Source organism: Apus apus, chromosome 5 (genome assembly GCF_020740795.1).
Source record: "Apus apus isolate bApuApu2 chromosome 5, bApuApu2.pri.cur, whole genome shotgun sequence".
Lineage (NCBI taxonomy): Eukaryota > Metazoa > Chordata > Aves > Apodiformes > Apodidae > Apus > Apus apus.
In genome coordinates, this window is record NC_067286.1 from 57,796,919 (window position 1) to 57,821,209 (window position 24,291).

Below are 24,291 nucleotides of genomic sequence, written 5' to 3' on the forward strand. Positions count from 1 at the left end.
TGTTATTTTATACATATTAAATAGAAAAAAGAATAGTAGACACAAATTTTATCTGGGAATTTATAACCATCAGAGCTTTTGAGAGTAGCAAAGAATTCAGCTGTGTTATCTATTAAAATTATAACACACTGAAATAGGAATTTTAGAGAACAAAGATTCTCTTGGCATCCTTGTAAAATTAATTTTTAAACTCTATTTGTGCTTACATAATTTGTAATGTTCATGCACACCTTAAATATATATGTATATAAAAGCTACTTCATCCAAGAAGTCTGGGTCACAGAAGCTCCAAACAGCTTCCATTTGTTGGGCAATGAGGATATCAGGATTTAATTTAAACTATGCAGTTATCTTGCAGAAAAGTTGGGTTCCACATTATGTACCATGTGCACAATGATGAGTCTTTCAGCCTGTCAACTCAGCTGTTATTTAAAAAGGTTATGAAAAGCATGTATGTTTGTTTGAAAAAAAAATAAATCCTCTTTTGAACATATAGTTCCTTGCACAGATTCCTGTGTGGAGTCTGAAAAAGACTTCTTGAATTAATCTACAAACAGCTGCCACTGTAATGCACTCCTAAAGAAAGTGCAAATGCCAGATTTTAGTCCTTATTTAAGCAAAACCTCTCACTGATGTCAACAGAATTTTTGCCTGAGTGAGAACTGCAGGACTGGATGTTAATACACGAAGAATCCCTACTGACAATTCCAATCATTTTAACTTTAGCATTCAGGTATAATCCCACGTGTTTCCTTTTTGAAATTTCCTCATGTCTATCCCCTGGCTTTTCATGAAAGGTTACCTTGAGGGCATTATGAAACATCCTAATAAAACTACTTTAACATTTGAAATTATTTTTATTCCATTAAAATATTAGACATATGTATTTCATATACACATAGCACAGTTTTCAAATGAATTTATCTTTTATTTCCCATTCTAAATCTTACAGAATCGGTATATAAAATAATTTAGGTTTAATGGACAACTTTTGGTTCTTCCAGTTACTGGATTTAGCTTATTCTTTCTTAAAACTGTGATATACAAGGTCCCTAAAGAAATGTTCTCCCATAACAGTAAAGTACCACAGTGACTTCTCAAGCACTTGGTCTCTGGGGAAGAGTCAATACCCCAGAAGTTTGTGCCTAGGCTCTTTCTATAATGCTTCTTGCCTCAGAAGTGCAGTGCAGCAAAGATTAGCACCTGAAAGGGAGATGTCTACACCAGTCTAAAAAGAAAGATGAAGTGCAGAAGCTTGCAAAAAAATTCTAATATTTCTCCAGAACTTAAAACTTTCAAAGCTGTTTGCAGTAGGTACATCAAAGCCTTTGAGAATTAAATATTTCAGGAAAGGGACTTTCATTTCATAGTTGTAAAACATGACTAGAGCTCAGTTTTCTTTTTAAAATGCAGCGTGAATGAGGCAAAAAAAAAGTTCCATGTAGAGTCTGAAGGATAGATCCTTGAAGGCTGTCTATTGTCATTATTCCAAAAACTTCTAAGAGCTATGACAATTATCATAAATAATAACTACCTCCAGGATCTCTCTGAGATGAGCCAAATACTCTTAAGATTTTACTGCTTTTTCAGTATTGACCTATCTGTATCAGTAAGTACAAGAAGGAACAAGGGACACATTCCAGTAAAGGACCAAATCAGGATGCAGGTAAAGTGTGGGTACAGAAATATGAAACTGTGATTAAAGTAATTCTCTGTTTCAAATCTCTTGAATCTTTGAAACCAATCCTGTCATTCCAGCAGGCACCTGCCATTCTCCTTCTCTCTCAGTGCAACTGGGCTCCATGTAGATCAAAACCTACATTCCCAAAAGGACCCAATCCAGCAGTCCTCTTCAGAGCAAAGCCAACACTCAAAGCACACTAACAGCTTTTCTCTGCAGATAAGGAAAAAAAGAAGTGGTACCAGCCAATTCTGCAAGGGTCAAAAATTAGAGCATTCACCAAGGACTCTCACTACAAATTCATTATCAGCAGGCTCAGAAAGGGTCCACCTCAATTTATCTCTCATAGATAAGCAAAGCCTGGAAAACCAAATAGAGCAGTCACCTATACCTCTCCTGAAGGTGCAAACTTGACTGCACAAGTGATGCCCCCAGGAAGATAAAGTACTGGATGGAAAAGCAGTTTATGGTCTATTGGCTAGGGCACACTCTTCAAAGGAAAACCCATGACTCTCCTCTTCCTCATCATAGGCTGTCAGCTTTTGGCAAATGCACAAATAGTTTGGAGAGCAGAAACTAGAAGCACAAACACAGGTCCCAGCACCGTAACCAAACCACCAGTCCCAGGTCTGGTTGCTCTCTTGCCTTCCAGTGGCTCATGTTACTTTGGTCAGAAACTGCCGCTTCATCATCACTGGGCAGTTTCCTCCCTCATCAGATGAACACATCAGGTGGAGTAGCAGCACAGTGAGGACTCAAACAACCACCGACTGCTCATTAAAAATTTTGACTAATTACTCCAGGGCCACTCAGCTGCAAGAAGTCTCAGTGGAAACTCCAGTAAGATTGATGTACTTGCTTTCCTTCCTGCAAAGCTGGGACAAGCGATAGATGGCTCGACCAAACTCAAGAAATAAGATCGTAACTGTTAACTGTGAGCAGCCTTGTTAGATGACTTATATACAGGGACTTGTTCACTATCCCTAAAGAAAAGAAAACAGCAGTAGAGACTCTGGGGTTAGCTGACTGGGAAAGTGCTAGCTTTTCTTTAAACTTCTGATTTCTCTTTGCATCAGCGTTTCGTACCTCCTGAAACAGAACATGCCTTTGATTCTTTTTCTTTTAAGTCAATGCAAAATTAAACACCACAATCCACTGAAAGGCCATTATACTCACAGTGAAGAAAACAGGACATGTGTCCATAGGTACTAACCCTGGTTTTCCCAGGAACATATTTTACTGTAATTTAAATTGTGTGGCCAACTGACTATCAAAATGCGCACTGCACGAGATCTTGGCCCATCAAGTCACGGGTCAGGAACTAACATGGAAACTATTGACATGTATGTGTAACTTTCTCCTCTCTGCTCCTTCCACGTGATTCATTCAAAATTATCTAAGCTCATAGAACACCAAAGAATATGGTCCTGTCTTCCTCATCCTTGTCATGTGCTCCTGCTACTCCTCAAGCCAGCATGAGCCATTCCAAGCCACTCAGATAACTGTCTAATCCTCAAAATTATGTTTTCAGCCATAGAAGTCTTCTGCTGTGGCTGCATAAGGGCTGCTGCTGCTGAAGGGAATGGGGTGGGTATGTACAGGCAGGGAGCAATGACTGCCTTGGTAAGCAGCACACACTTCAGTGGGAAAACCTGATCATGACACTGTGCCCTAAGGAAAGGCAAGCACATATGTCAACCAGCACATGTGCAGGGGACAAGCCTGGCCAGTGAGCGACAGCTGTTTGCTCACAAGTAACAAGCTATCGCCTTCCTGGTGGGACCCTGACAGGAGCCAGCAGTGAGAAAAGTCTCAGCCTGAATTTTCATTTGTGAAACAGCCACCAAGACAGACAATAACCATGGCATGAAAACATCATTACAGTGATGTGAGTAATGTCAGGGCATGGTTGCAAACTCTGAACTTCTATGGAGTGTTTGACTGACCATCATCCCTAAGGGCAAGTTTCTGAGCAGCTCCAGACTCTGGAACAGTTCAACTCCCAAGAACAGACCAGTCTTTTGAGGCAGATTTGACACTTCCATAGGGATGATGTAATGAACATGTCGCTGTTCATTTCATATATATATATGCAAATACATGAAGGCTTCTACCTAAGAGTACCTCAAAGAGAGCAATAGCTGTATTAGTTTTTCATTCGGTTGGCAAATAGAAGACATTGGATTATTGATAAACAAATAAACAAATGCTTTCTAATAGTCAATATAGTGCTTCATGAGAGGTATGCAGTGTCAGTGTAACAGTGCTGCACAACACTGAAGAGCCTGTCAATCACTGTCAGTAAGAAAGGACAGCATGATACCACCCTTAAAAGTTTCCTATAAAGTCTACCAGGAACAGTCTTGAAATGGTCTCTTAGCAACAGTCAGTGAAATGTCTTGTGATTTATTTTTTTTTAATTAACATGCAGAGATTATGCATTTAATTTTTAACTTCCAAAAAGTAAAAATCACTTTGAATTAAAATAACTGATAAAAAAACTCAGAAAAAAAAGGGTATTTTAACCTGAATTCATAATAATTGGTAAAATGAGCCTGTCTCCATATTGAAAAAGCATAGAGTAACAAATTTCCCTCATTCTAAATTCCCAAGTGTACAATGCACAATAACACATTAAAAAAGGAAAATTTAACACAAAAAAAAAAATTACTATTGTGCTTCTGCAGAGAAGCTGCCTACTAAATACTAGATAGATAAGAGGAACTTCAAATAAAAGTGATCAGTTACATGACCATTGTAGAGCTGTTTACAATTTCATCCACAAGAGGACAATGACTGGTCCAAAAGCAGAATGTAAGGCTACCCTGATCATTCACTTCATCCATAATGGAAACTTCCCTGGTTAGAAATTCTGACCAGCTGAGAAGGATGGGCTATCATACAAAGAAACAGAATACAGAACAAAGATTTTATCACTACAGATGCACCAACTTTTAAAAGCTAAATCCTTAAAAGCTTGCTTCACTAGAGAGCAAAAGTAAACCTAAAAAAGAGGATTACCTGGGCGGAACTGCTTGACCACAACAAAGCACTGCCGAGAAGTATTGAAGATCAGGATTGACACACTGAGGAGGAAGACAGAAAACAAAAGATCAATGCTTTATGAAGGATTAATGCAAAACTATTAAACTTACATCTTGTCAATTCAGCCACACAGATACATAGGAAAATTATTACTAAAGCCACAACGCAGTAAGAACCTTGTCCAAAAAAGTCTAACTTAGGAACTCTGCTATTAAACAGTAATAACAAGAAAAAAACCCTTAAAAATAATACAAAAAATTTCCTCCCTTATATCAGTGCCAGAATAGGACAGTCCTACTCTTAGGCACAGTCTAGTCTTATTCAGTGCCAGGGACTTTTTTATAAGCATAGAGCATCTCCTATCTGTGGCTACTGTCTCAGCTTGGGCCTTAAAACAGACTCCATCCAAGCCCAATTCTGTACAAATTTAAACCAGAAGCAGTTTTAACTGTTAACATAGTCAGTGGTTTAAAAGTCACATTTTAATCTTGCCCCATCGTCTTTGGTTGTTTAAAATACATGTCAGAGGGAAACCTGGCAGGCTGAGTATTTGGAGACGCTCTAGAAGTGGGGAGTACTGATGCTCCCTGCACTCTTTTCCACTTAAATAATTTTCAGATTTTACTAGTTTTAAAAAAATGCAGATAAAAGTCTCTCCTCTGCCTTGGTAGCCCATTAAAGCATGCAAAAACAAGTGGATATTTTGCTCATTACCATGGTAGCATTCTCTCATTTGTTAGGCCTCACTGTATGTAATTGGAAAGTTAATTCATTATTCTATGAATTCTACAACAGATTAGACTAACAATGGCATATTTGCAGAGTTGAGTCAAACTTCCAGCTTGCCTTGTAAAAGAGCTGTATATTTATTTTCACCATTTGATTTAATAATGAATTCTCAGGCTGCCAGAGAAATTGCTATTTGATTATTATCAAAAATAATGTTAATGTTTATTATAATAATACATTTAAACCAAAACAGTAGGGAGAAGTCCAGATGTTAACATTTATATTCATGGTTGCTGTTCTCAAAGACCTGTGTTGCATGTTGATGGCTTCCTGCCCCAGGAGATGTCATTTGCAGGCAATTTTAAAGCAAAGGGGTTTAGCCTTTGGAGAAGCTGGAGAACATTCACTCTGCTTACTGGCACAGAGGTTCTTTCAAACCTAAAGCCAGAATAACTGGGAGTTATGGTATAGGTTGCTAAACGAGACAAAGTTAAACCACAGCCTATAATGTTTGTAGGTTTACCTGGGTGTTATTCTTTAATTTTTTTTTCCTTTATATGATTATTCCTTTCCCCAAAACAGTACTGTCTGAGGGTAGATGCTGCACTAAATAAAAGGGGAAAAGGCTCTACTGCTGCTACTGAACCTTTGCTTTTTGTCCGTGGGTCTAACAATGTGCACTGCCTGAAACTGAAGAATGCAGCATCTAAAGATGAGGTTACAGAGCAGAGATTTCCTGAAGAAGACAACTGCCTTTCACCTTGATTTACATCCTCCACCCCAGGCCTAATCTCTTCCTTGGCTTGCCTCCTACAACACATCTCATTAAATAACTCCTACCAACTCATTAAAAATGGCTCAGCTAATAGACATTATTTTTTCCTAAGAGTCAATCACTTGAGATTTTTTATGGAACAGATGGGAAAATTAAAAACAATCTGTCAGAATTAAGGAACAAGATCAAATTAAGCTGGAAAGGAGTAGCAGCAAGTTATTACAATTGTCTGCTTCTCACACCATCTTGAGATGAGAGGGTACAGAAATGGCACAAATCTGTAGAACTTTCTATTTAATTACTTCTAATTTTCAGAGAGACTGACAAACAATTTTGAACATAAATTTACATTTTTTTTAACAAACCACAACACACAAGTTCTAGTATTTCTTGTCAGAGCTGGAGAGTCATGGAGGAGGAATTTCAGAATTGCACCTTCTTAGGAGGAGTGTGACATGAGGAATGACATTTGATACTTCTTATTCCACAAGAAACAATATAACATGAAATATTTCCACAGGCTAGTGAGTTTATAACTTCTGAAAACCCACTTGAACCTTCACCGAGCACAGTTACTCGACTATTATAGAAAGTTAGAGAAACTCTATTCAAATGATCAATGGATTTCCTTACTACTGCAATGACCCAAATATGTGGGTTCAGCTGTTTGGTCTGGCCTAAGCGATAAGGAAAGTATTTCTCTTACACAAATCAATTTCTTCCATAAATAAATTCTCTTACATAAATAAATTATTTCAAGATTACTATTTTTAAAGATGGTATGTCTACCAAAAAGCAGAGTTGCAAAAACATCTTTCAATGGTGTCACACCTCAGGACATTACAAGGGTATTTGATATTTCCAGGCAATTCCCTTTTAAATATTACAAGCAATCCTATTTTACAATATTATATATGTATCTATAAGCTTTAAAGTGATCAATAAAGAATAAACATATAAAACAATCTAAACATTCCCAATTGAGAAGAATAAAAGATACAGAAGAGAAAAAAAGCCCAAGCTGTATGTTATCAGAGATAAATCACACAGAACCAGTAGAAGAGAAAACAAGACAAAACAAGACAAAACAAAACAAGACAAAACAAATTTCCTAAAAAGACAGGAATCCTAGAAAAGAATTTAATCTGAAATGGACATCAAAGGTCTTAACCAAACACAGGCTTCATGTGTCCTGTAGAGGAACATAAGACCACCTTTTTATTATTTTTTTGAAGGAAAAGAATACTTAGATGTAAATGGGCTGTGATGGATCCAAAACTTGCCTCTGTACCTTATAATCTTTAAAAGGGTAGATTTAGATTGGATATTAGGAAGAAATTATTTCCTGACAGGGTCCTGCGACACTGGAACAGAGCCCAGGGAATCTGTGGATTCTTCCTCCTTGGAAGTGTTCATGACCACAGTGGGGTGGGTTTGGAGCAACATGGTGTAGTAGGAGGTGTCCCTGACCATGGCAGGGAGGCTGGAATTAGATGAACTCTAAGGTCCCTTCCAACCCATTCTATGATTCTATGAAAACCAAGTTATAACACATCTGCACAAATGAAACACTGTCTGAGCTTAGACCTGCCAACCATTTAATTTTTGGTGGCATAGAATTACTTTTTACCATATTCCACAGTTACACATCTTTGCTGGCCATTCCTCCAGCAGCTGATATTCAGGAAAATCTCTGGTGTAAAAGCAGAGGTCATTAATGGAAACACAACGTCACTGAGGCACAGACCTGCACCAGGGACCCACCAAGCACACAGAACAACTGAACACATTTTTTGTACAGTGTTTTCCAGGGCTGATGAAGACCACAGGCCTGGTCTGCCTTCAGCCCAACCCCTCCTCAGTTTCTCCTGCAGTAGCTCCTGCTTACTTTATACATACAATAAATCACCACTCCAATTAAAGAAAACTTTTTCCCAGTGAAGAGGTTACTGTGCAATAATGCAGGAAGCTGCACTTTCAATACAAATATAGCAACAATTAAGGTAGCCTTGAAATATTTTAGGGAAGATATCTACCTAAAATGTCAGCAAGGCATACCTACAAAGACCAGCTAAGCTGTACTTGATCTTTTTTGTCACAGAATCACAGAATTTTAGGTCTTGGAAAGGACCTCTGGAGATCCTTGAGTTCAACCCCCCTGCCAGAGCAGGACCAAATCTAGGGCAGGTCACACAGAAATGCATCCAGACAGGTCTTTAAAGTCTCCAGAGATGGAGACTCCACAAACTCTCTGAGCAGCCTCTTCCAGTGCTCTGTAACCCTCACAGTAAAGAAGTTTTTCCTCATGTTGAGGTGGAACTTTCTATGTTCTAGTTTGCATCAACTGCCCCTTGCCCTGTCACAGGGCACGACTGAAAAGAGATCAGCCCCTCCTTTTGTACCCAAGTTTGCAGTTAAAGTGTGCCCGGGCCTGGCATCTAACAAAATGTTTTCTTAAAGGGATTCCAACTATTCAGTTAAGGATCTCATGTAGCATTTAACCATTTAAACTTCAAAGAAAACCCTGAACGAAATAGGTAAGTATTAGGATTCTCTAACGGATATTTGGCTTCCCTAAAATGTCTAAGTCAATATGCAGAAATTACATACAGCTGACACATGGATATCTGCAACACAGGAGTTCAGGATCTTAATTCTTTCTCCACTTTTAAGACTCTCATTGAAAGATAAGATACCCAACTGGATACAACTTTAACAGCTGAAAACACCTCCTACAAGACTTTAGAGAGTGACACTTGTGTTGCCATTGGCCTAGAAAACTATTTGCAAAATGTTTCCTTCCTTCCCCCAACATAGTACAGCTCTGTATTTATTGAACTCATGGTAACTGATGGTTTATGACATTCCAGCTGAGCAGACATTTATATAGAAATACCACTACAACTTCACACACTCAAATCTGAGAAAGGAAGGGGGTGTTTCTAGGAGCAATGTAAAAAACACAGTATTTGACCACAGCAGTTACGAGGTAAGGGGACAGATGAAAACTGACATCCTGTTAAAATGTGCACATACATGGACGGATGGAAAGTGAATTCTTTTGAAATACATCCTAGCAATTAAGATCAGCAAATGAGCTTTGCCAAAGCTACAAGAACATGTACTTCTAGAGATGCAACATACGAGGGCAGGTTTTGGGGAGTGCGGGTTGGGATGCTTTGGGGTTCTTTTGTGGTTGTTTTTGTAGGTTTGGGGTTTTTTTGTCTGAGGTGTTTTTTTGTTTGTGTTTTGGTTTTTGTTGGGGTTTTTTGGGGGGGGTTGTTTGTTTGTTTGTTTGTTTGTTTTTTAATAGAAATGTAATTTCACCTTGTAGTCATCAGTTTGGTAATCTTCCGTCTTGATGATTTGTCAGTTGTTGACCTGGGCTACAGTTAATCCGCAAGCAACTGCTAACACTTACTGATTGACTTTTATGAGACAAACTTTTAAAATCCTTTAATAAATAATCATTGATTGAGCCTTTCTTTACTCCTAGATGTGACCCTAATCTATACAAATGTGAATTTCAAGAACTAAAAAATATTTTAAAAAAATAAAAGTCACAGTGTAGTAATAGCAAAGGAAAGAACAAGATTCTCTTGTATTTCTATGAATGAAATAAGACTCTGAAGGCTGGAGATGAGGATTTTTAAAGATAATCTTCTACTAATACTATAGTATGCTAAGTAATATGGGCAAATTAACTGACTTTTCTTTAATCATTGTAAGAGCAAGTCAAGATCTCTGTGTGTGGATGTCTAGCACGGTTATGTGTGTGTCACACAAATTCAAATCAGAATTGAATAATCAAGGTAAAGCACCTAAAAAAAGACTGATATTAACATTGAAAGCCAGGGCTTTCCAGCTATTAACCTTAGCCACTTCCACCTACTTTTAAAGGCTAAAAATTGTTTCAAGTTTAGTTTAAAGTCTGTAATGCAGTTTGTGCTGCTTACAAACAACAATCTCAGCTCCACAGTGAAGACTTTAGGAAGTAATGATCTTTGATTTGAAAAAAATCCTAATGAACAAACCAGACCAAAACACCAAAGCCCTCATAACAGTATCAGGGCTTGTGGTAATCCAGTTACCATTCTCAAAGAGGACAATGAGAAAAGAATGGTAGATTCCAAAAAAAGAAACACAGAAATGGCATGCAGGAATAAAAGCAAATAATTGATTTAATCAGTCCCCCTGACTCTCAACAGTTTTTGGTATTAAAAATCCCTTTGATACAATCAGAAGAAAATAATCAAATGCAGTGTACAACCACAGAATATTTAGAGATGTATTAATGTCAGCTGGAGAGCATTTGAATATAAACCATGCACACAATATTTTTGCCCATGTAGCTCATAAGGGAGCAAATGGCAAGACTTCTGAATCATACTGGAAGGGAAGTTAGTAAGATAAAAAGCAATTCGATGTCAAATAATTATTTTAGCTTTAAAGAAAAAATGTTTTTTTCTTACTGAAGTTATATTAATTTTGCTTTCTTTGCTCATGCAGTGCCTACAAATTAAACTTTCATATTGTTTTCTGTGTCAAGACTATAGTTCTGTGAAGTCCTCTTAAAATACTACCTTTGAGAAACACCCCAGATCAGGGTTAGAACATGTTACTGAACAAGTGTTCTTTTCTTCCTCAAATCAGAAATGACTGTGTTTTCAATTTTAAAGTGATAATTGAAAAACCCAAGCTTGTTTGAAAGTTAACAATCAAAAGTAATTTGTTGTGAGGATTCATCCTTAAGGAGGGCCTGCTTCATCTTATTTCAAAACTGGTTTTGGTGACCATGAGAAAGAATGGCATGTAACCCCCGTGTCACTTCTGTATTGAAATTAACCATCCATTTCACAGCTGGACATGTCCCTGAAAACTTCTACTGTGGTATCTAAAGTGCTGTCTTCTTCCTTTTATCAGAGCAGCACCTAGGATTTTAAGACACAGAAAACAGTCCGTTCATTTTCAGAACAGATGTAATAAAGCTGTACCCTTTGATTATTCTCCAGTGCAATTTCTTTAGTTTCCCAGAGCTTTGACTATAATGCAGATAGTCTTGAGATTAAACGTGTGTGCTTGCACAATCTTTACTGGTTCATTTAAGTCTTCCTTCAAAGCATTTTACATTTTTCAAAGGCCAACACCAACCCAATTGGCTACTTAAAATGCAGTCTATTACAAAAGCAAAGCTATAAGCTCCTGACAAAAACATTCAGGCTTTCATACTAATCACAGATAAAGTGGATTTGGCAAAAGATAATTAGAGACATCTAGAAGACCTGTGAATTCTGATGAAATTTGAATGTTTTCTCCAATACAACTTAAGTATTTAATACTAAGTAAAACCAGAATAAAGTGGTGAGACGTATAGTTAAGAAAATAAATATTACTTTGGAAAAAAATCAAAAGGAAGATTAGTTTCAGTAAACTGAACTCCAGCAGGAAGTTGCCATAAAGCAGGAAGCCTATGTTTGGTTAATCATCAGACCGGTGGAAGAATGAATTAAGAAGTGCTAACAAATCCATATAAAGGCACTTTTAAAACATAATCTCTCTCTTCTTGTAAAGTAGTAATTTGCACCCAACTAAAGAATAGGATGCAAGGCAACTTCTGTGGAATAAACAATCCTCCCAGCCCCCTGTTTTCATATAACAAAGAAAAAAATAGAAAGTAAAATCAACTGCAAAATAAATGAGACATCAAAGCACATTGCTCTCAATAACATTCCTCAAGTGTCATATTTTGGCCTGTATCCCAGGATACCCTTGGAAATTACACATTGCATCTGAATGGGATTCTTTCAACAAAATATTTTAATAAATACATTCAGGTTTAATTCTAGTTTATTTGATTAAATACAGCTTTCTGGGCATTATGTGCAACAGATGTCAGAGCCTAATGGGCTTTTGTTCCAATTCCTAACTATTTGTGAAGCTGACTTTTATAAACGCTATCACATAATAAGACCAATAAATAATCCATCTAAAAGGTCTGACTCACTTCTGAAATGGCAAAAATCAATGTTTTTAAAATAGTATCAGGTTTCAAAGGCAGCTCCAAAAATAAAAAACCTGAGTGTTCTGCTTTGGCTAAAGTAAGTGATGAACCAGAAAAACCAAGTATGAAGTGAACACCACAAGTCTTTTCTCAGGTATAAATGTATAGTTTCACCACCATTAGTGTAAAACATAGACTGAGAAACTGGCAGGTTTTGACATTTTACCTATTTTTCCCCATTTCTCGAATAATCACTTGAATGGTTCCTTTTTTTTCTCCAAGAGATACTTTCAGATAAAATTCTAAAAATACAGGCACTTCGATTATAGAACACTTCCCAGTTTTCATAAGATTATTTTTACCAATCCCAAAGGTAGGCCATGACCATGCTACTGTCTCTAGACCATGTAAATTTTTGGCACTCTTCACACAGAACAGCTTTAATTCAAAACCACCTGGAAGCAAAGGGAAGACTCTTCTTGATTTCAGCAACTACAGGAGAATAACCATCTCCACTTGAGTATTATTGTAAATAATAAAAAATTAAATCCCTACAGCTGTAAAAACTAGATGCATCTAATCTGGATACCAGAAATCTGTATTTAGAAAATTATGACTCATCAGCCAAAACTCTTGTGTAGCTGCTTAGTTTTAAGAATTTTTAGGGATTCTTTTCTTAAAATTAGGCAAATATTTAACTTCCCAACGAAGACATACCCTCAGTTAAGATTTTATTGCCGTTTTACCTTCTTTCAATGATACAGCAGAGAAGAATTTATATGCTATCATATAACATACTTTAAAAAGTGAACAGATAATCTGAAAACTTGGGGTTTGAATTTTTGTTTTTCTCTGATAACTTTACAGTACTGAATACATTTTTATTTTTGTCTTGTTGTTATTATTTTATTTAGATCTAATCCTAAGGTAACAACATTATAAGACATCTTAAAACACAGTCAATATGCCTACAGAATTCCTGGCACACAAGCAGAGGATCTGTCAAGTCTTCACTCTAAAAAAAAAACAAAAATGAAAAACAAAAACCCACAAGCATTAAGTGCAATTTATTTGCAAATATCGTATGCAAACAAATAGTGTAAATACTTGGGTTGAAGGAAACTAATAGGCTACTATGTTTTTTCTTTCCAATAGCAGGAAAAATATCAATATTCTGAAAGCACCCTTGATAGACAGATATGAAGACTAGACCTCAATGTCTTCAATGACAGTGATTACAAAACATGCATTCCCAGATTGTCACATTGCCTATTGGTAGAAATGGTTTCTCAGTGTATGATGTAAAAAATACCTTCCATGTGAGACACCATTTCTTGTTCTGTCATTGATTACTGATGAAATTTAATGATTCCAGCCTGCTTCATAACATTCATTTACATTTTTGTGATAAGTAGTAGTTTTTATCTTCAGTTGTGTTATCCTTTGCATGAACATGCCCAGCCATTATTACCTTCTCTTAGTTATTATTTCCCTAAACTTTTCATCATTTTTGTTGTTTGTTGAACTACATCCAGTTTATTTTAAACAGTGCATTATCTTCTGCACTATCTTTGAAGATAATCAAGAAAATTCCACATCATTGACACCCTGGAGGAGACATTACAAAGACCTTACAAGGTTTACAGTACAACAGCACATCATTGCACATAAAAGGCACATGCCACCCAAGGAAGATATTTATGGTTTTACTTATAAAGATGTTAAAAAGTTGTATTTTACCCAAAAAGCTGCTGTGATAATTCTTGCACAAAGGAAGCATCTGAGTTAAGTTTCATGGTGTCTTATAATACCCTAGGACATAAACCAGAAGAATACATCCAGGCTTAAGTTTCCATAAAGCCCAAATGATCTGGCATACGAAACAGGAGAAGGAATTTAATCCACTTCTATAATGTGGTCAGGGCACATGACTTCCACCCTGTCTCCATAGCTGCCTGCTACAGCCACTGAGCCAGAATAGCAACCCCAGCTCCTCCAGGCCACTCGCGACCCGTCACCTGGCAGGCTCTGGTGGCCTGGGCAGCGGCAGGGGCAGCTCCCGGCGCAGCTGTTCCACCAGGCATTCCTCCCTGCACGGCCATGCTCCCCAACTTCAACGGCCTCAGATGCCAGCATTCGACCAGGTAACTTCAGAGTGACCCACTGGGTATATTCAACTTCCCTTTCTGAGTTATGTCCATTTTTAACTTGTCTTGAGAACCTCTTTCTCTTTCCACCCAGTGCTGGTACCTGCTGGAGACAACACGCTGAGGTGCGGATTGCCTTGCTTCCCTTCAGCCTGCAAACTCCCTCCTGATGGAAAACCACACCTCTTAGTTGTCCTTATAATACATGAAATATAAAGCCTCTTTTCTAAGCAAATAGTTAAATTAAATTAAGAATTAATTTGATATGAATGTGAAACAAATTAATCTCTTTACATAAAAAAAGCCAGTCGTACAAGGCACGAGTATTGTTTCCTTCTCCCTTTAGGGAGATAAGAAAATACTTAGAAGTTTTTTCCATTAAGAATGTGTAAGTCAGGAAGCATTAATGAGTCCCTGTGACATGTTTTTGTAGTTAAAAACAGAGCATAACAAGGGTACAATGCACATGCAGAGTTATAAGGTTTCTGGTCCTAATGCCTTTGCCTTGTCACATGATATTTTCAGGGTTAAAAAGAACTCACAAAACAATCTTGCATGCAATTCGGTCTCCTCAATATTTTTTTTCTTCAAACGTAGTGCAGTTTAGTGATTTTTGTTTATACTTTTAAATAGAGAAGTAGTCATAATTTTTGCTTTATATCCATTCATAATGCAATTTGAAAGCTGCCCTCCTATTTGTCAGCTAGCAGAAGTTACAGTTATGCTCCTGTTCTTGAACGTTATTACTGAAAGCACAAAAGTGAGCACATGACTGTACACTGACCTTCACCTGTTCCCAAATTATGTTTTTTAAAAGCCTTGAATCTGTTTAAGGGGAGGTGCTGAAACCTGAAACGAACTTGGTCTATTGCTGTATAAAGCAGATGAATGTAAAACCTCAGTACTACATTTCAGGCTCTTACTGTACTAAATAGAGCAAAATTAGGATGAGAGAGTCTGATTTTAGAGGTGTGGGGTTTTTTTTTGTTACAGGCATAAATTAATACTTTGCAATATTTGGTACATTTCCATTTCTGACAGAAGAGCAGGTATTTGCAGGAAGAAAATATTCTCCTGGTCAGTTTTTTTTTTATTTTTAAAAGCATTGACCTTAAAACAAAAATTAACAACTCCTCCCCCCACAAAGCACAACACCACAAATTGCTAACTAGTTGTGACAGACTCATGTCTAAGGAACATCTTTAAATACACCTTGCACTTAAATTTTCATCTCTTCTACTCCTCCTGCTTTCATGATGAGCAAACACAGCAGCTGAGTATGCAGAGGGAAACTAAGCTTAATTAGAAAAGCAAGCAATGCATAAAATAACTGCAGAAAGCATCTTTTACTCTGTATATCTGCCCAACACAACAGGTCAGAAATATGCAGAACTTATGAGCACCACCTCAACAAACTTGTTAAATAATTACAGTTGAAAAGATGCAATGAAAGCTTTTTATATTTCTGTATTAATTTTTTGTAATCTTCACTGTTGTTTCTAATGGTGTAATAAAGCCTTGCAACGAGCTCTGCTAATTATCATCTGTATGTTTCAAATAAAGATTAATTTAAATGTAACTCCATAGGACAAGAATGCATTATTTTCTAATAGAAAAATGGCTTATAAACTGACAGATTTCTCGACAAGTTTACAATTTTTTGACAGTTGTCAGATGGAAACTGTAAAATTAATTAGGTATTAAATCTAATTATAAATTCATAGAAAACTCCTGCTCAAAATAGGACTAACAACTAAGTTAGGTCCTATTTCTTGTCCAGTTAATTTTGAATTTCTCCAAGGATGGAGGTTCCTCAACCTATCTAAGCAAATTGTTCCAGGACTTAACTACTCTCCATGGGTATGTCTGAGTCCTGGATCTTCCTTCTGTTACAATTTAAACATTATTATGGTAGGAGATGCTCCTGCTTTTGTCTATACTAACACACAACTGACTTTCATCAACGTAGGTTTTGAAGGTTTGCCTTGGTAACAGTTTATTGTGTAGCCAGTAATCATTTTGCAAAAAGGATTTTTTGTTTTTTTTTCTTTCACTGGCATAGAGGGACCAAGAGCAGGGAATTATATGTTCAGTAGAAATGACAAACTTAATAAACTGGAAGTGACTCCAGGACGGATACCCTACTTCTGAACAGTCTTTATCTGAAGGAAGCTCAAGAGCCACACACTGTAAACTCTAGCCCAGATCTGCAGTAACTAAGAATTTTTTTTAAAAAGGAACATCTAATACAAAACCTGCTACTTCAGCTTATGCTAATGTCACCCCAGCTTGCATGTGGTTAAATGTTCTTGTCCTACTGCAATATATTGGGAGATTTTTAAAGGAGGTGACTCACACATAAGGCAAATTAAATGACTACTGCAGTCCTCATGTTTTTGTCTTTGTATAATTTAATCAGCTGTTCATCTGAACAGTTGGAAAGGATAAATTTATATAAAAATAACTTCATCTCTCTTACTAAGTATTTTCCTGTAGGAAGTCTATATTCTGAATATTTGTTGAATACTGGCTTATGCTGATCTCATTGGAAATGAGAAAGAACACTGGGGCCCCAAGTGAACCCAGCACACAAGCTCCCAGTTCACACTCATACAGCAAGGAAGTCTTAAGCAAATGTTTACTTATGCTGATGAGAGAGGATGACAGATAAAGACATGAGTTAGGCTCATTGTCTGTGTTTTTAATATTAGCACAGTATCTTTTTGTGTGTGTATTCAGTATCATTAGATTCCCTACACCTACCAAATACAAGTAAATATATAATACATGCATATGTATACTTCACAGATCTGGCATCCCAATGTGTATGTTCAATTTAGGTAAACAGCATTTTTAAAAAAAACTTGGGAGCATTTAACATCGCTGCAGCATTTTCAGAAGTAAGATAAGTTTTGAGTGCTTTTGGAAACAGGGTCTTAATCATAGAAAATGGATCTTAATTATGTAAAACACCTACAAGTTTCCTGAAAAAGCCATGTGCATTAGGAAATGCCAACCAAAAGGTCATGTGCCTTGGGGCCCCCACCTCTTCTGCAAAATGTTTTCCTTCATTTAGCATAATGAACCTCTAAGAGCCCTCCGAGTACCAAGTCCTTGATAATCTTCAGCAACGAGATAATGTGACTTTTCCATATAATTAGCATCACAGGGGTCCTATACAGGAAAATGTAGGGATTCAATGAGTTATAAGGAATTTTGAACCTGATTTATCTGATAATAATTGGCTTCATATTCAAAAATAGAATGAATGTAAAACTATGGATTTCCTATACAGACAGTTCACATGATTACCTTTGGTGTCAGAAGTTGCATTGAATTCTCTTGTGAAAGAGTGTTAGATATTCTACAGTTCAACAAAAGTCACTAATAAGTTAAGATGGCAGCTGTTGTACATCTGAAGATAACAAATGTTATGTGACCAGGGATGACTGGCATGACATATGGCCACAGCCTTTTTATACAGTTATGTTCTCAACAATTTTAAAAATGTCCACAAAAGTCCCTCAGAAATACTGCTCTCAAGGAGTTCATGGAAAACTGATCCTTTGATATTTACCCCACTCAGTTAGTTGCATATATTCACACATTATCACAGAGTGATAATCTAAAGTTAAAGCAAAAATAATAATACAAATTATTCATCTGGAAGTCATGTTCTCAGTACTGTGACTTGAGGCTGGATTCACTTGCTTGAAAGTACTGGGTGTATATTAAATTTCCAGCAATCAATTATCATTTCAGCCTTTGTATCTGTGTTCATAAATCCAGGCACATGCCCAGATGGATAGACAAAGTGCAAAGACAGAACAGGCAAATTCCAAAAGCAAGTGTGAAGTTCAGTATTGAAATATCACTCCCTTTTCTGTCCTCACTCTCAAGCAGTACAGGCGTTTTTTATCTCTACAGTATTTTCCCAGTCTTCCTGGAACTTTTACCTCTGTAATCTTTACATTGATAAAAAGTGTTGCTCTCACTTTATGTCCATCCCAGGTACCTACACACAAAAAGATGCACTGTAAGGATTTAGTGGGTTCCAACAGAGAAGGATTTCCAAAATTCAATTGACTTTATCTACTTATTCCATGCACAAGAAGAATAAATCTCTCAACATGTCATAAGTCACAATTTCTTTCATCATTAGTGTTTTGCTACATGTTTTATATTTAATAGATTTAGAAAAGCTTCTTCTAGGGAAACTTTGTTACCTTTGATTTTTATTTCTATCTTCTAGTATTTGAATATTCAGTGACTAGATAAAATATACTTTTAAAAAAGAGATATGAATATTTTAGTGTTTAGTAACTTTGAGACTGGGTCTGTTTCATATATACTCTATTCATTATACTTTTACATGAATTGATCTTTGCAGTTCAGAGTCAACTGCTTTTCTTCCCTGATAGGAGAAATACAATTAGAAAGACAAAACAAACTTGCTGCACATCCATTTCTTCCCACGTTCTTAGGAAAGGGTTTTGATGTACAGAATGGAGAGCCTGAAAGGTTTGAGACATTTCTAAATTTACTTGAATTAGGCTCTGCCTGAAACATCCTTATATATCAGAGATGGAGAGGATTAAAATAAAAAAGTTAGCATAAAACATAAAACAGACTCTCTACCTCATTAAAAGTAATTGCCAGTGAAAAAAAATCAAACAGTATGACAATAACTTCAGATTGCTTTTTAACAGCCTTTATATTACGACAACTCCTGGGATTGTATACTCACAGGTGAGAGAGTTTGGTCACATACCTGGGCCTAGACCATTTAACAGCACAAATAACAACCGGGTTAAGTATTTGGGGGCAGAGTCCTTCCTATAAGTGATATACTCACCATCAAAAAAGAAAACTTTGTACAATCCAAACTTTCAGTTCCATCTTCAATGTAATCATTACAAAGTAAAACACATCATGTGCAAAAAATTCCATATTTGAAAAGTCAAGCACAGACTAAACTTACTGAGAACATTACAAATCATGAGGAGACTTTAACATTTCTGCTAGTTCTGTCTAGAACACTGAGTATTACACAAGAAGTGAGAGTTGAAGAGGAAGCTGGAGGAAAAAGAAGTGACTCCACATCAACAGGATTTGACCAATAGAAGTGAATACAGTATGAAAAACAATATAAAGACAGAAGCAAATAATGTGATTCCATCTGTTACCTGTCATGTGTCCTCATAAAATCCCAGAACTTCTTAGTGCCATTCTGGGGGGAAAAAATAAAATAAATCCATCAGTAAAATTAATTTCAAGTGAAAACTTACTATAATGAAACTTAAAAAAATTATTAACAGGCATTCATTTGAAAAATTGCTCTATTTGGTTTTATTTATGAGACCATTATTCTGGATTTTGGCAGTATTATAGATGCTGAGAATTGTCTTAGAACAGTTCAAAATCTTATATCCCACAATAGTATGATGACAAGTATGGTGACAGCTAACTGAAGACTGTGGTAGTCTTCAGGCAGCCCATTGTTGACCACAGTATCAACTCCTGATACCTAATCTAATCATTCAGGTGCTAGGAAGAGATAAGCAGCTAAATTTTAACCAGTAAAATAACCCACAGATCTATGTTCTCCCATGTCCAGATACAGTTTTATTTTAGGAGGACAGCTCGGTGCTTACCTCCTCACAAAACTCATTTGGGATTCAGGAACAACAGATCCTCCCCTCTTACCCCTTCCAAGGCCCAACAGCTGTTACTCTGCACTGCTTGTGGTGGTGAGGATACAGTCAAACAGTAGGCTTCAAGTCACAGTGCCCACCTGAGAATGTGGAGACTTAAAATGGATTATTTTCTCAAGTAGAGCCAATTTCTGTCCTCTGATACCTTAAAAGAACTACACCCACTACAGCATAGGATTCTTCCACAGTTACAGTGAATATGTACCCTCTTGCTTACATTTGTTTCATCTTGTATAATCACCTACATCAATTCCTACACACCAGTCAACAGAGACATGTATATAATTCTTTGTCCTGGTTATTAGAAGTGTGATGGCATTTTTCAGCTGAAATACAACTGAAGATATTTCATTCCTAGGTCAGTTTTAAGTCTATAGAAGGAATCAGTATGCAATCAGAGGAAATCTATTGATTGACAGTTTTCTCCTATTAGGAAGGCAAAAATGAGACCTGCTGAAAACTTACATAACTCAAATATGCTTCATGTGAAAAGCAGCACAAGCTCTCTATTATAAAGTATGGTTAAATGGATGATCAAACCCTGAGCAACTGGTTAATGATTTAAAGCAGGTAAATGGGAGCAATGAAAGAAGAATCAAGTTCAGTTGGTGGGTAAAGGTGCCAACCAATATAGACAGGCTCTTCAGCTCTATTACAGATGTCATGGCTACCGAATACACAACAGCTGGTGGGGATTAGATAACAAGCACTCTGGTTCAGAGATTAAGCTCCAGAGCTTTATGAGTTTACCAAGCTTTTGGGAAGAGTGACTGCTTGCTTGCTAGCTGTGTTTTCCCTCAGTCCCACAACTCTATAAACAGTTGTTCACCTCAAGAGAAACTCTAGTCTACTCTGCCATTGGTGTCGGCGGGTACCTTCTGTTAGCACTGACAGGAATCAAATGCATGCATTAGAAGAAAAGCCCTGTCATTGTTTAATTGCAATATAATGTTGAAAGAGAAATAAAGACAGCAAATTCTCAGTGTGAACTGAAATATTAAAGATGTCCTTTATCAAGTTGAGTGTATATTCAATTTCTTCCACTGGTGAGAGCCAAAGTAACAACTTTGAAATGACTATGACACAACTCATAGTTGCAACACCCAAACTTAATAGTATAGGCTATGTTGTGTGGTAAAATAATTTAAGGTTCTAAACATGTAAGGTTCTCTCAAACCTTTTGTAGGTTTATTTATACCTGTAAGTCATGTATTTGTTGGACTTTCTCTTTTTTTTTCACCGATTACTGTGCAATATTCTATTTGACATGACTGAGCTGGGAAACTGTGGAAAAAGGATAATGTCTTCTATATGTACCTTCAAACTGATACTCTAGTTTCAACCTTCCCTTGCCCCAAATGGTAAATTGTGCTATCACCATCCATGCTCCCTTTGTAATGTCCATTTGGGAGAAATGCAGGTGATGGAGAAGACAAAAAAGCCTGAATCAAGGCTCTTCTTGCATTAATTTAGGCTGTTAGTCCTGTTATACCATTTCCTAACGTATCAACCCAGCAACAATCTTCCTGGCTCTTTCCTCTTGCCATCATTTTGCAAACGTGATTGCTTTGGAGTACTTAGGAAAGGGTTTCAAATAGCTGAGGAAAATTACACCCTAGAGAATGATCCTCATCCAGATGGGATCCATCAGATTTGAATGACCTTTTTTCAAGGATGAGCCCCATTAGCACTAACAGAATCTACATGCACATAATCTTTAACAGAAAGTGAAAGAAGGAACTTAGTATCAAAAAGAAATTAATCAGAAAAAAAAAATCTTTTTTTTTTTTGAGTGGCTGGACTGCACAAAAAGCACTTTCTCTAGAATGTGATTTGATTAGTTTAGGACCCAAAGACAAAATCGGCCACAGGCTAAATTATTCTGTGTCTGTCCATTCAAGATGTTGGTTATCATCATACTCTCTAACCAGACAACGTTTTTTCTAACCAGACAAAGCTATTTTCTGCCTATATTTGAATAAAAAATTATTTCATATGATCAACCTGCACCTGTCCAAATAAATAAATCAATAAACAAATGAAACATTCCAACATCTCATTGTTTACAGTGGCAGAAACTCAAATGAGCCCCATTCATGCTCTATTGTCCAAGTCAAATGTAATTTGAACCTAACCGTATGGAGTTGAGTTTCTATTGTACTCAATGCATGGTTCTTTCCTAACAGACTAGTATGAAGGTTGCTAATTATTAATAGCATGTAAACAGTTACCAATGGTTCTTATGCTGCTTTACATACTTTACAGAACATTAATTCTAACCAGTTTCTAACCAACTATATCAAGCTGTATGTAATATCTCTGTCTTTAAGACAAAAATATTAATTGCAGAAACGGATCAAAATTCATGCTTTTTAGAGGCAAGTAGCCATAATTACTTTTCAACTGTTCCATTTCATATACTCTGGCCTTTCACAATGCTTTCCTATCACCACAATTACAGATAGTTGGAAGAACTAAAGGTATGGGTAGTCAACATCACTTCTAAAAAAGAAGTATCTTTGTGAAATACAAAAGCTCTCTTGAATCCTTAACACCCTTCAATTGTAAAAAACATGTATTTGCATTATTACAAAATAGTCCATTCTCCAGTGTCTAATAAGGATCAAACAAAGTATCTCTCAATTAAGAAACAGAAGTAAGTATAACTGATCACTTGGATATCTAAACACTGATGGCAGGAAGGAGAAAGGAGTGTATTATTATATTTGAGATAGATTTTTAAATTTATTATTCAAATTATAAATGCATTCTGTGATGTTTTCTAAAGACAAATATGTCAAAAGTATTTTATATTAGTTTTTATCTTTCCAAAATAGCAATTTTGATACTGCAGCTACCTTGTATAACACATATTTGATCTGTTAAATTTACTCACAAAGCAATCACACCCTAGTTCTGTGCTCAGTGATCAGGTTCTGTGACGTTGTCATGCTGAACTAGTGCATATAGTATGTGTAAATTAATAAAGCTGTATTCCAGAAGAGGCAGCATGTGAGGCAACTTCATTTCATATTACACAGAAGACAGATTACTTACATAAGCACAAATTGCATAAGAAAGCTGTACCAGGTCAGATGAGATGTCCATTTTGCCTAGTACCCTAACAGTGAAAGGAATATTTAAGAACAGAGGAGGCATACAGCCCTGCTTCTCCAGAATCCTCTTCCAAGCCTTTGATGAAAGGCAGCTGAAGGGTATCAAAAGACAATCCTTCAAAAAGGCATCCAAATTAAACACAGTTCTCCCCCTATCCTGAACAGTAAGTACAAGTAGACATTTCTATGCTATTTGAATGTGCAATAGTGTGTCACAAGTCCTGCTCATCTTGTCTGTAAAACTGACTGGATAAAGGCACTGGCAGCTTAGTCAGAATTATAACAATATGTTACCAGCTTGACAGTCTGCACAAAGAGAACTCAATCCCTTTAGGTTCAAGTGAATACAGGACAAATATGCACTGCAAAGACCTCTCTGCTAGACAGGTGTTGACAATGGATGCAAGTTCAGCAGACGTGACTCCTGCCAGCAGAGAGCTGTTTCTCATGCCACCCATACCTGATCTCCACATTCTCTGTCCTCCTTCCATCCTTGAACTAATATTCCTAAGACTCTTCCTGCACCTGCTTATTACTGTAATTACTGGCAGGAGCCTGTTCACATGGTCTGTTATGGATCAGTTGGACTTGTCTATAGTCTATAATCAAAATACCATGCTTTTTGCTGCCTACACTCTCTCTGGCTTAAAATGCCTTACGAATCACTGCACCAGGGATATTGCTGTCCTCTGGTTTCCTCCACTACCTTAGGCAATATAATGTCTGAACAACATGGTCAAATTGCTGTCAGGATAACTTTTGCTTTCAAGAGAAACTTACCTGTAACTCAGCCAACAAAGAAGAAAAAAAGGATATGATAACCTAGCTATGTAGTAAGAAGAATTCACTGGCACTGATCTGATGGTGATACTGGGTGTGGTCCCCATGTGACAGACTTTGGACACGCTCTGAAACAAGTTATCTGGGAGTTTCCTTCTGCTCTTCATCTGGGGCAGCTTGAATGCCTCCCTCTTGTCCCTGAGGGCAGAACCCGTACATGGTCTGCTACCTGAGAAGCTCTTGAACCATCTCATACATCAGGAAAATGTGTTTCCGCTCATACTAATGCTCAGCTCAGTGTTA

General features: G+C 36.8%; 1 protein-coding gene across 3 annotated transcripts in view; it reads right to left on the reverse strand.

The window, feature by feature from the left end:
• Window positions 1–24,291, reverse strand: part of NUDT14 (nudix hydrolase 14) — a 58,469-nt gene that overhangs the window by 12,107 nt on the left and 22,071 nt on the right. For all 3 annotated transcript variants that reach the window (XM_051621453.1, XM_051621455.1, XM_051621454.1), the window contains exons 2-3: window positions 19,565–19,608; window positions 4,703–4,767 (exon numbers count right to left, since the gene is read on the reverse strand). In XM_051621453.1, the coding sequence (XP_051477413.1) occupies window positions 4,703–4,767; window positions 19,565–19,608 (109 nt within the window). The remainder of the gene's footprint in view (window positions 1–4,702; window positions 4,768–19,564; window positions 19,609–24,291) is intronic.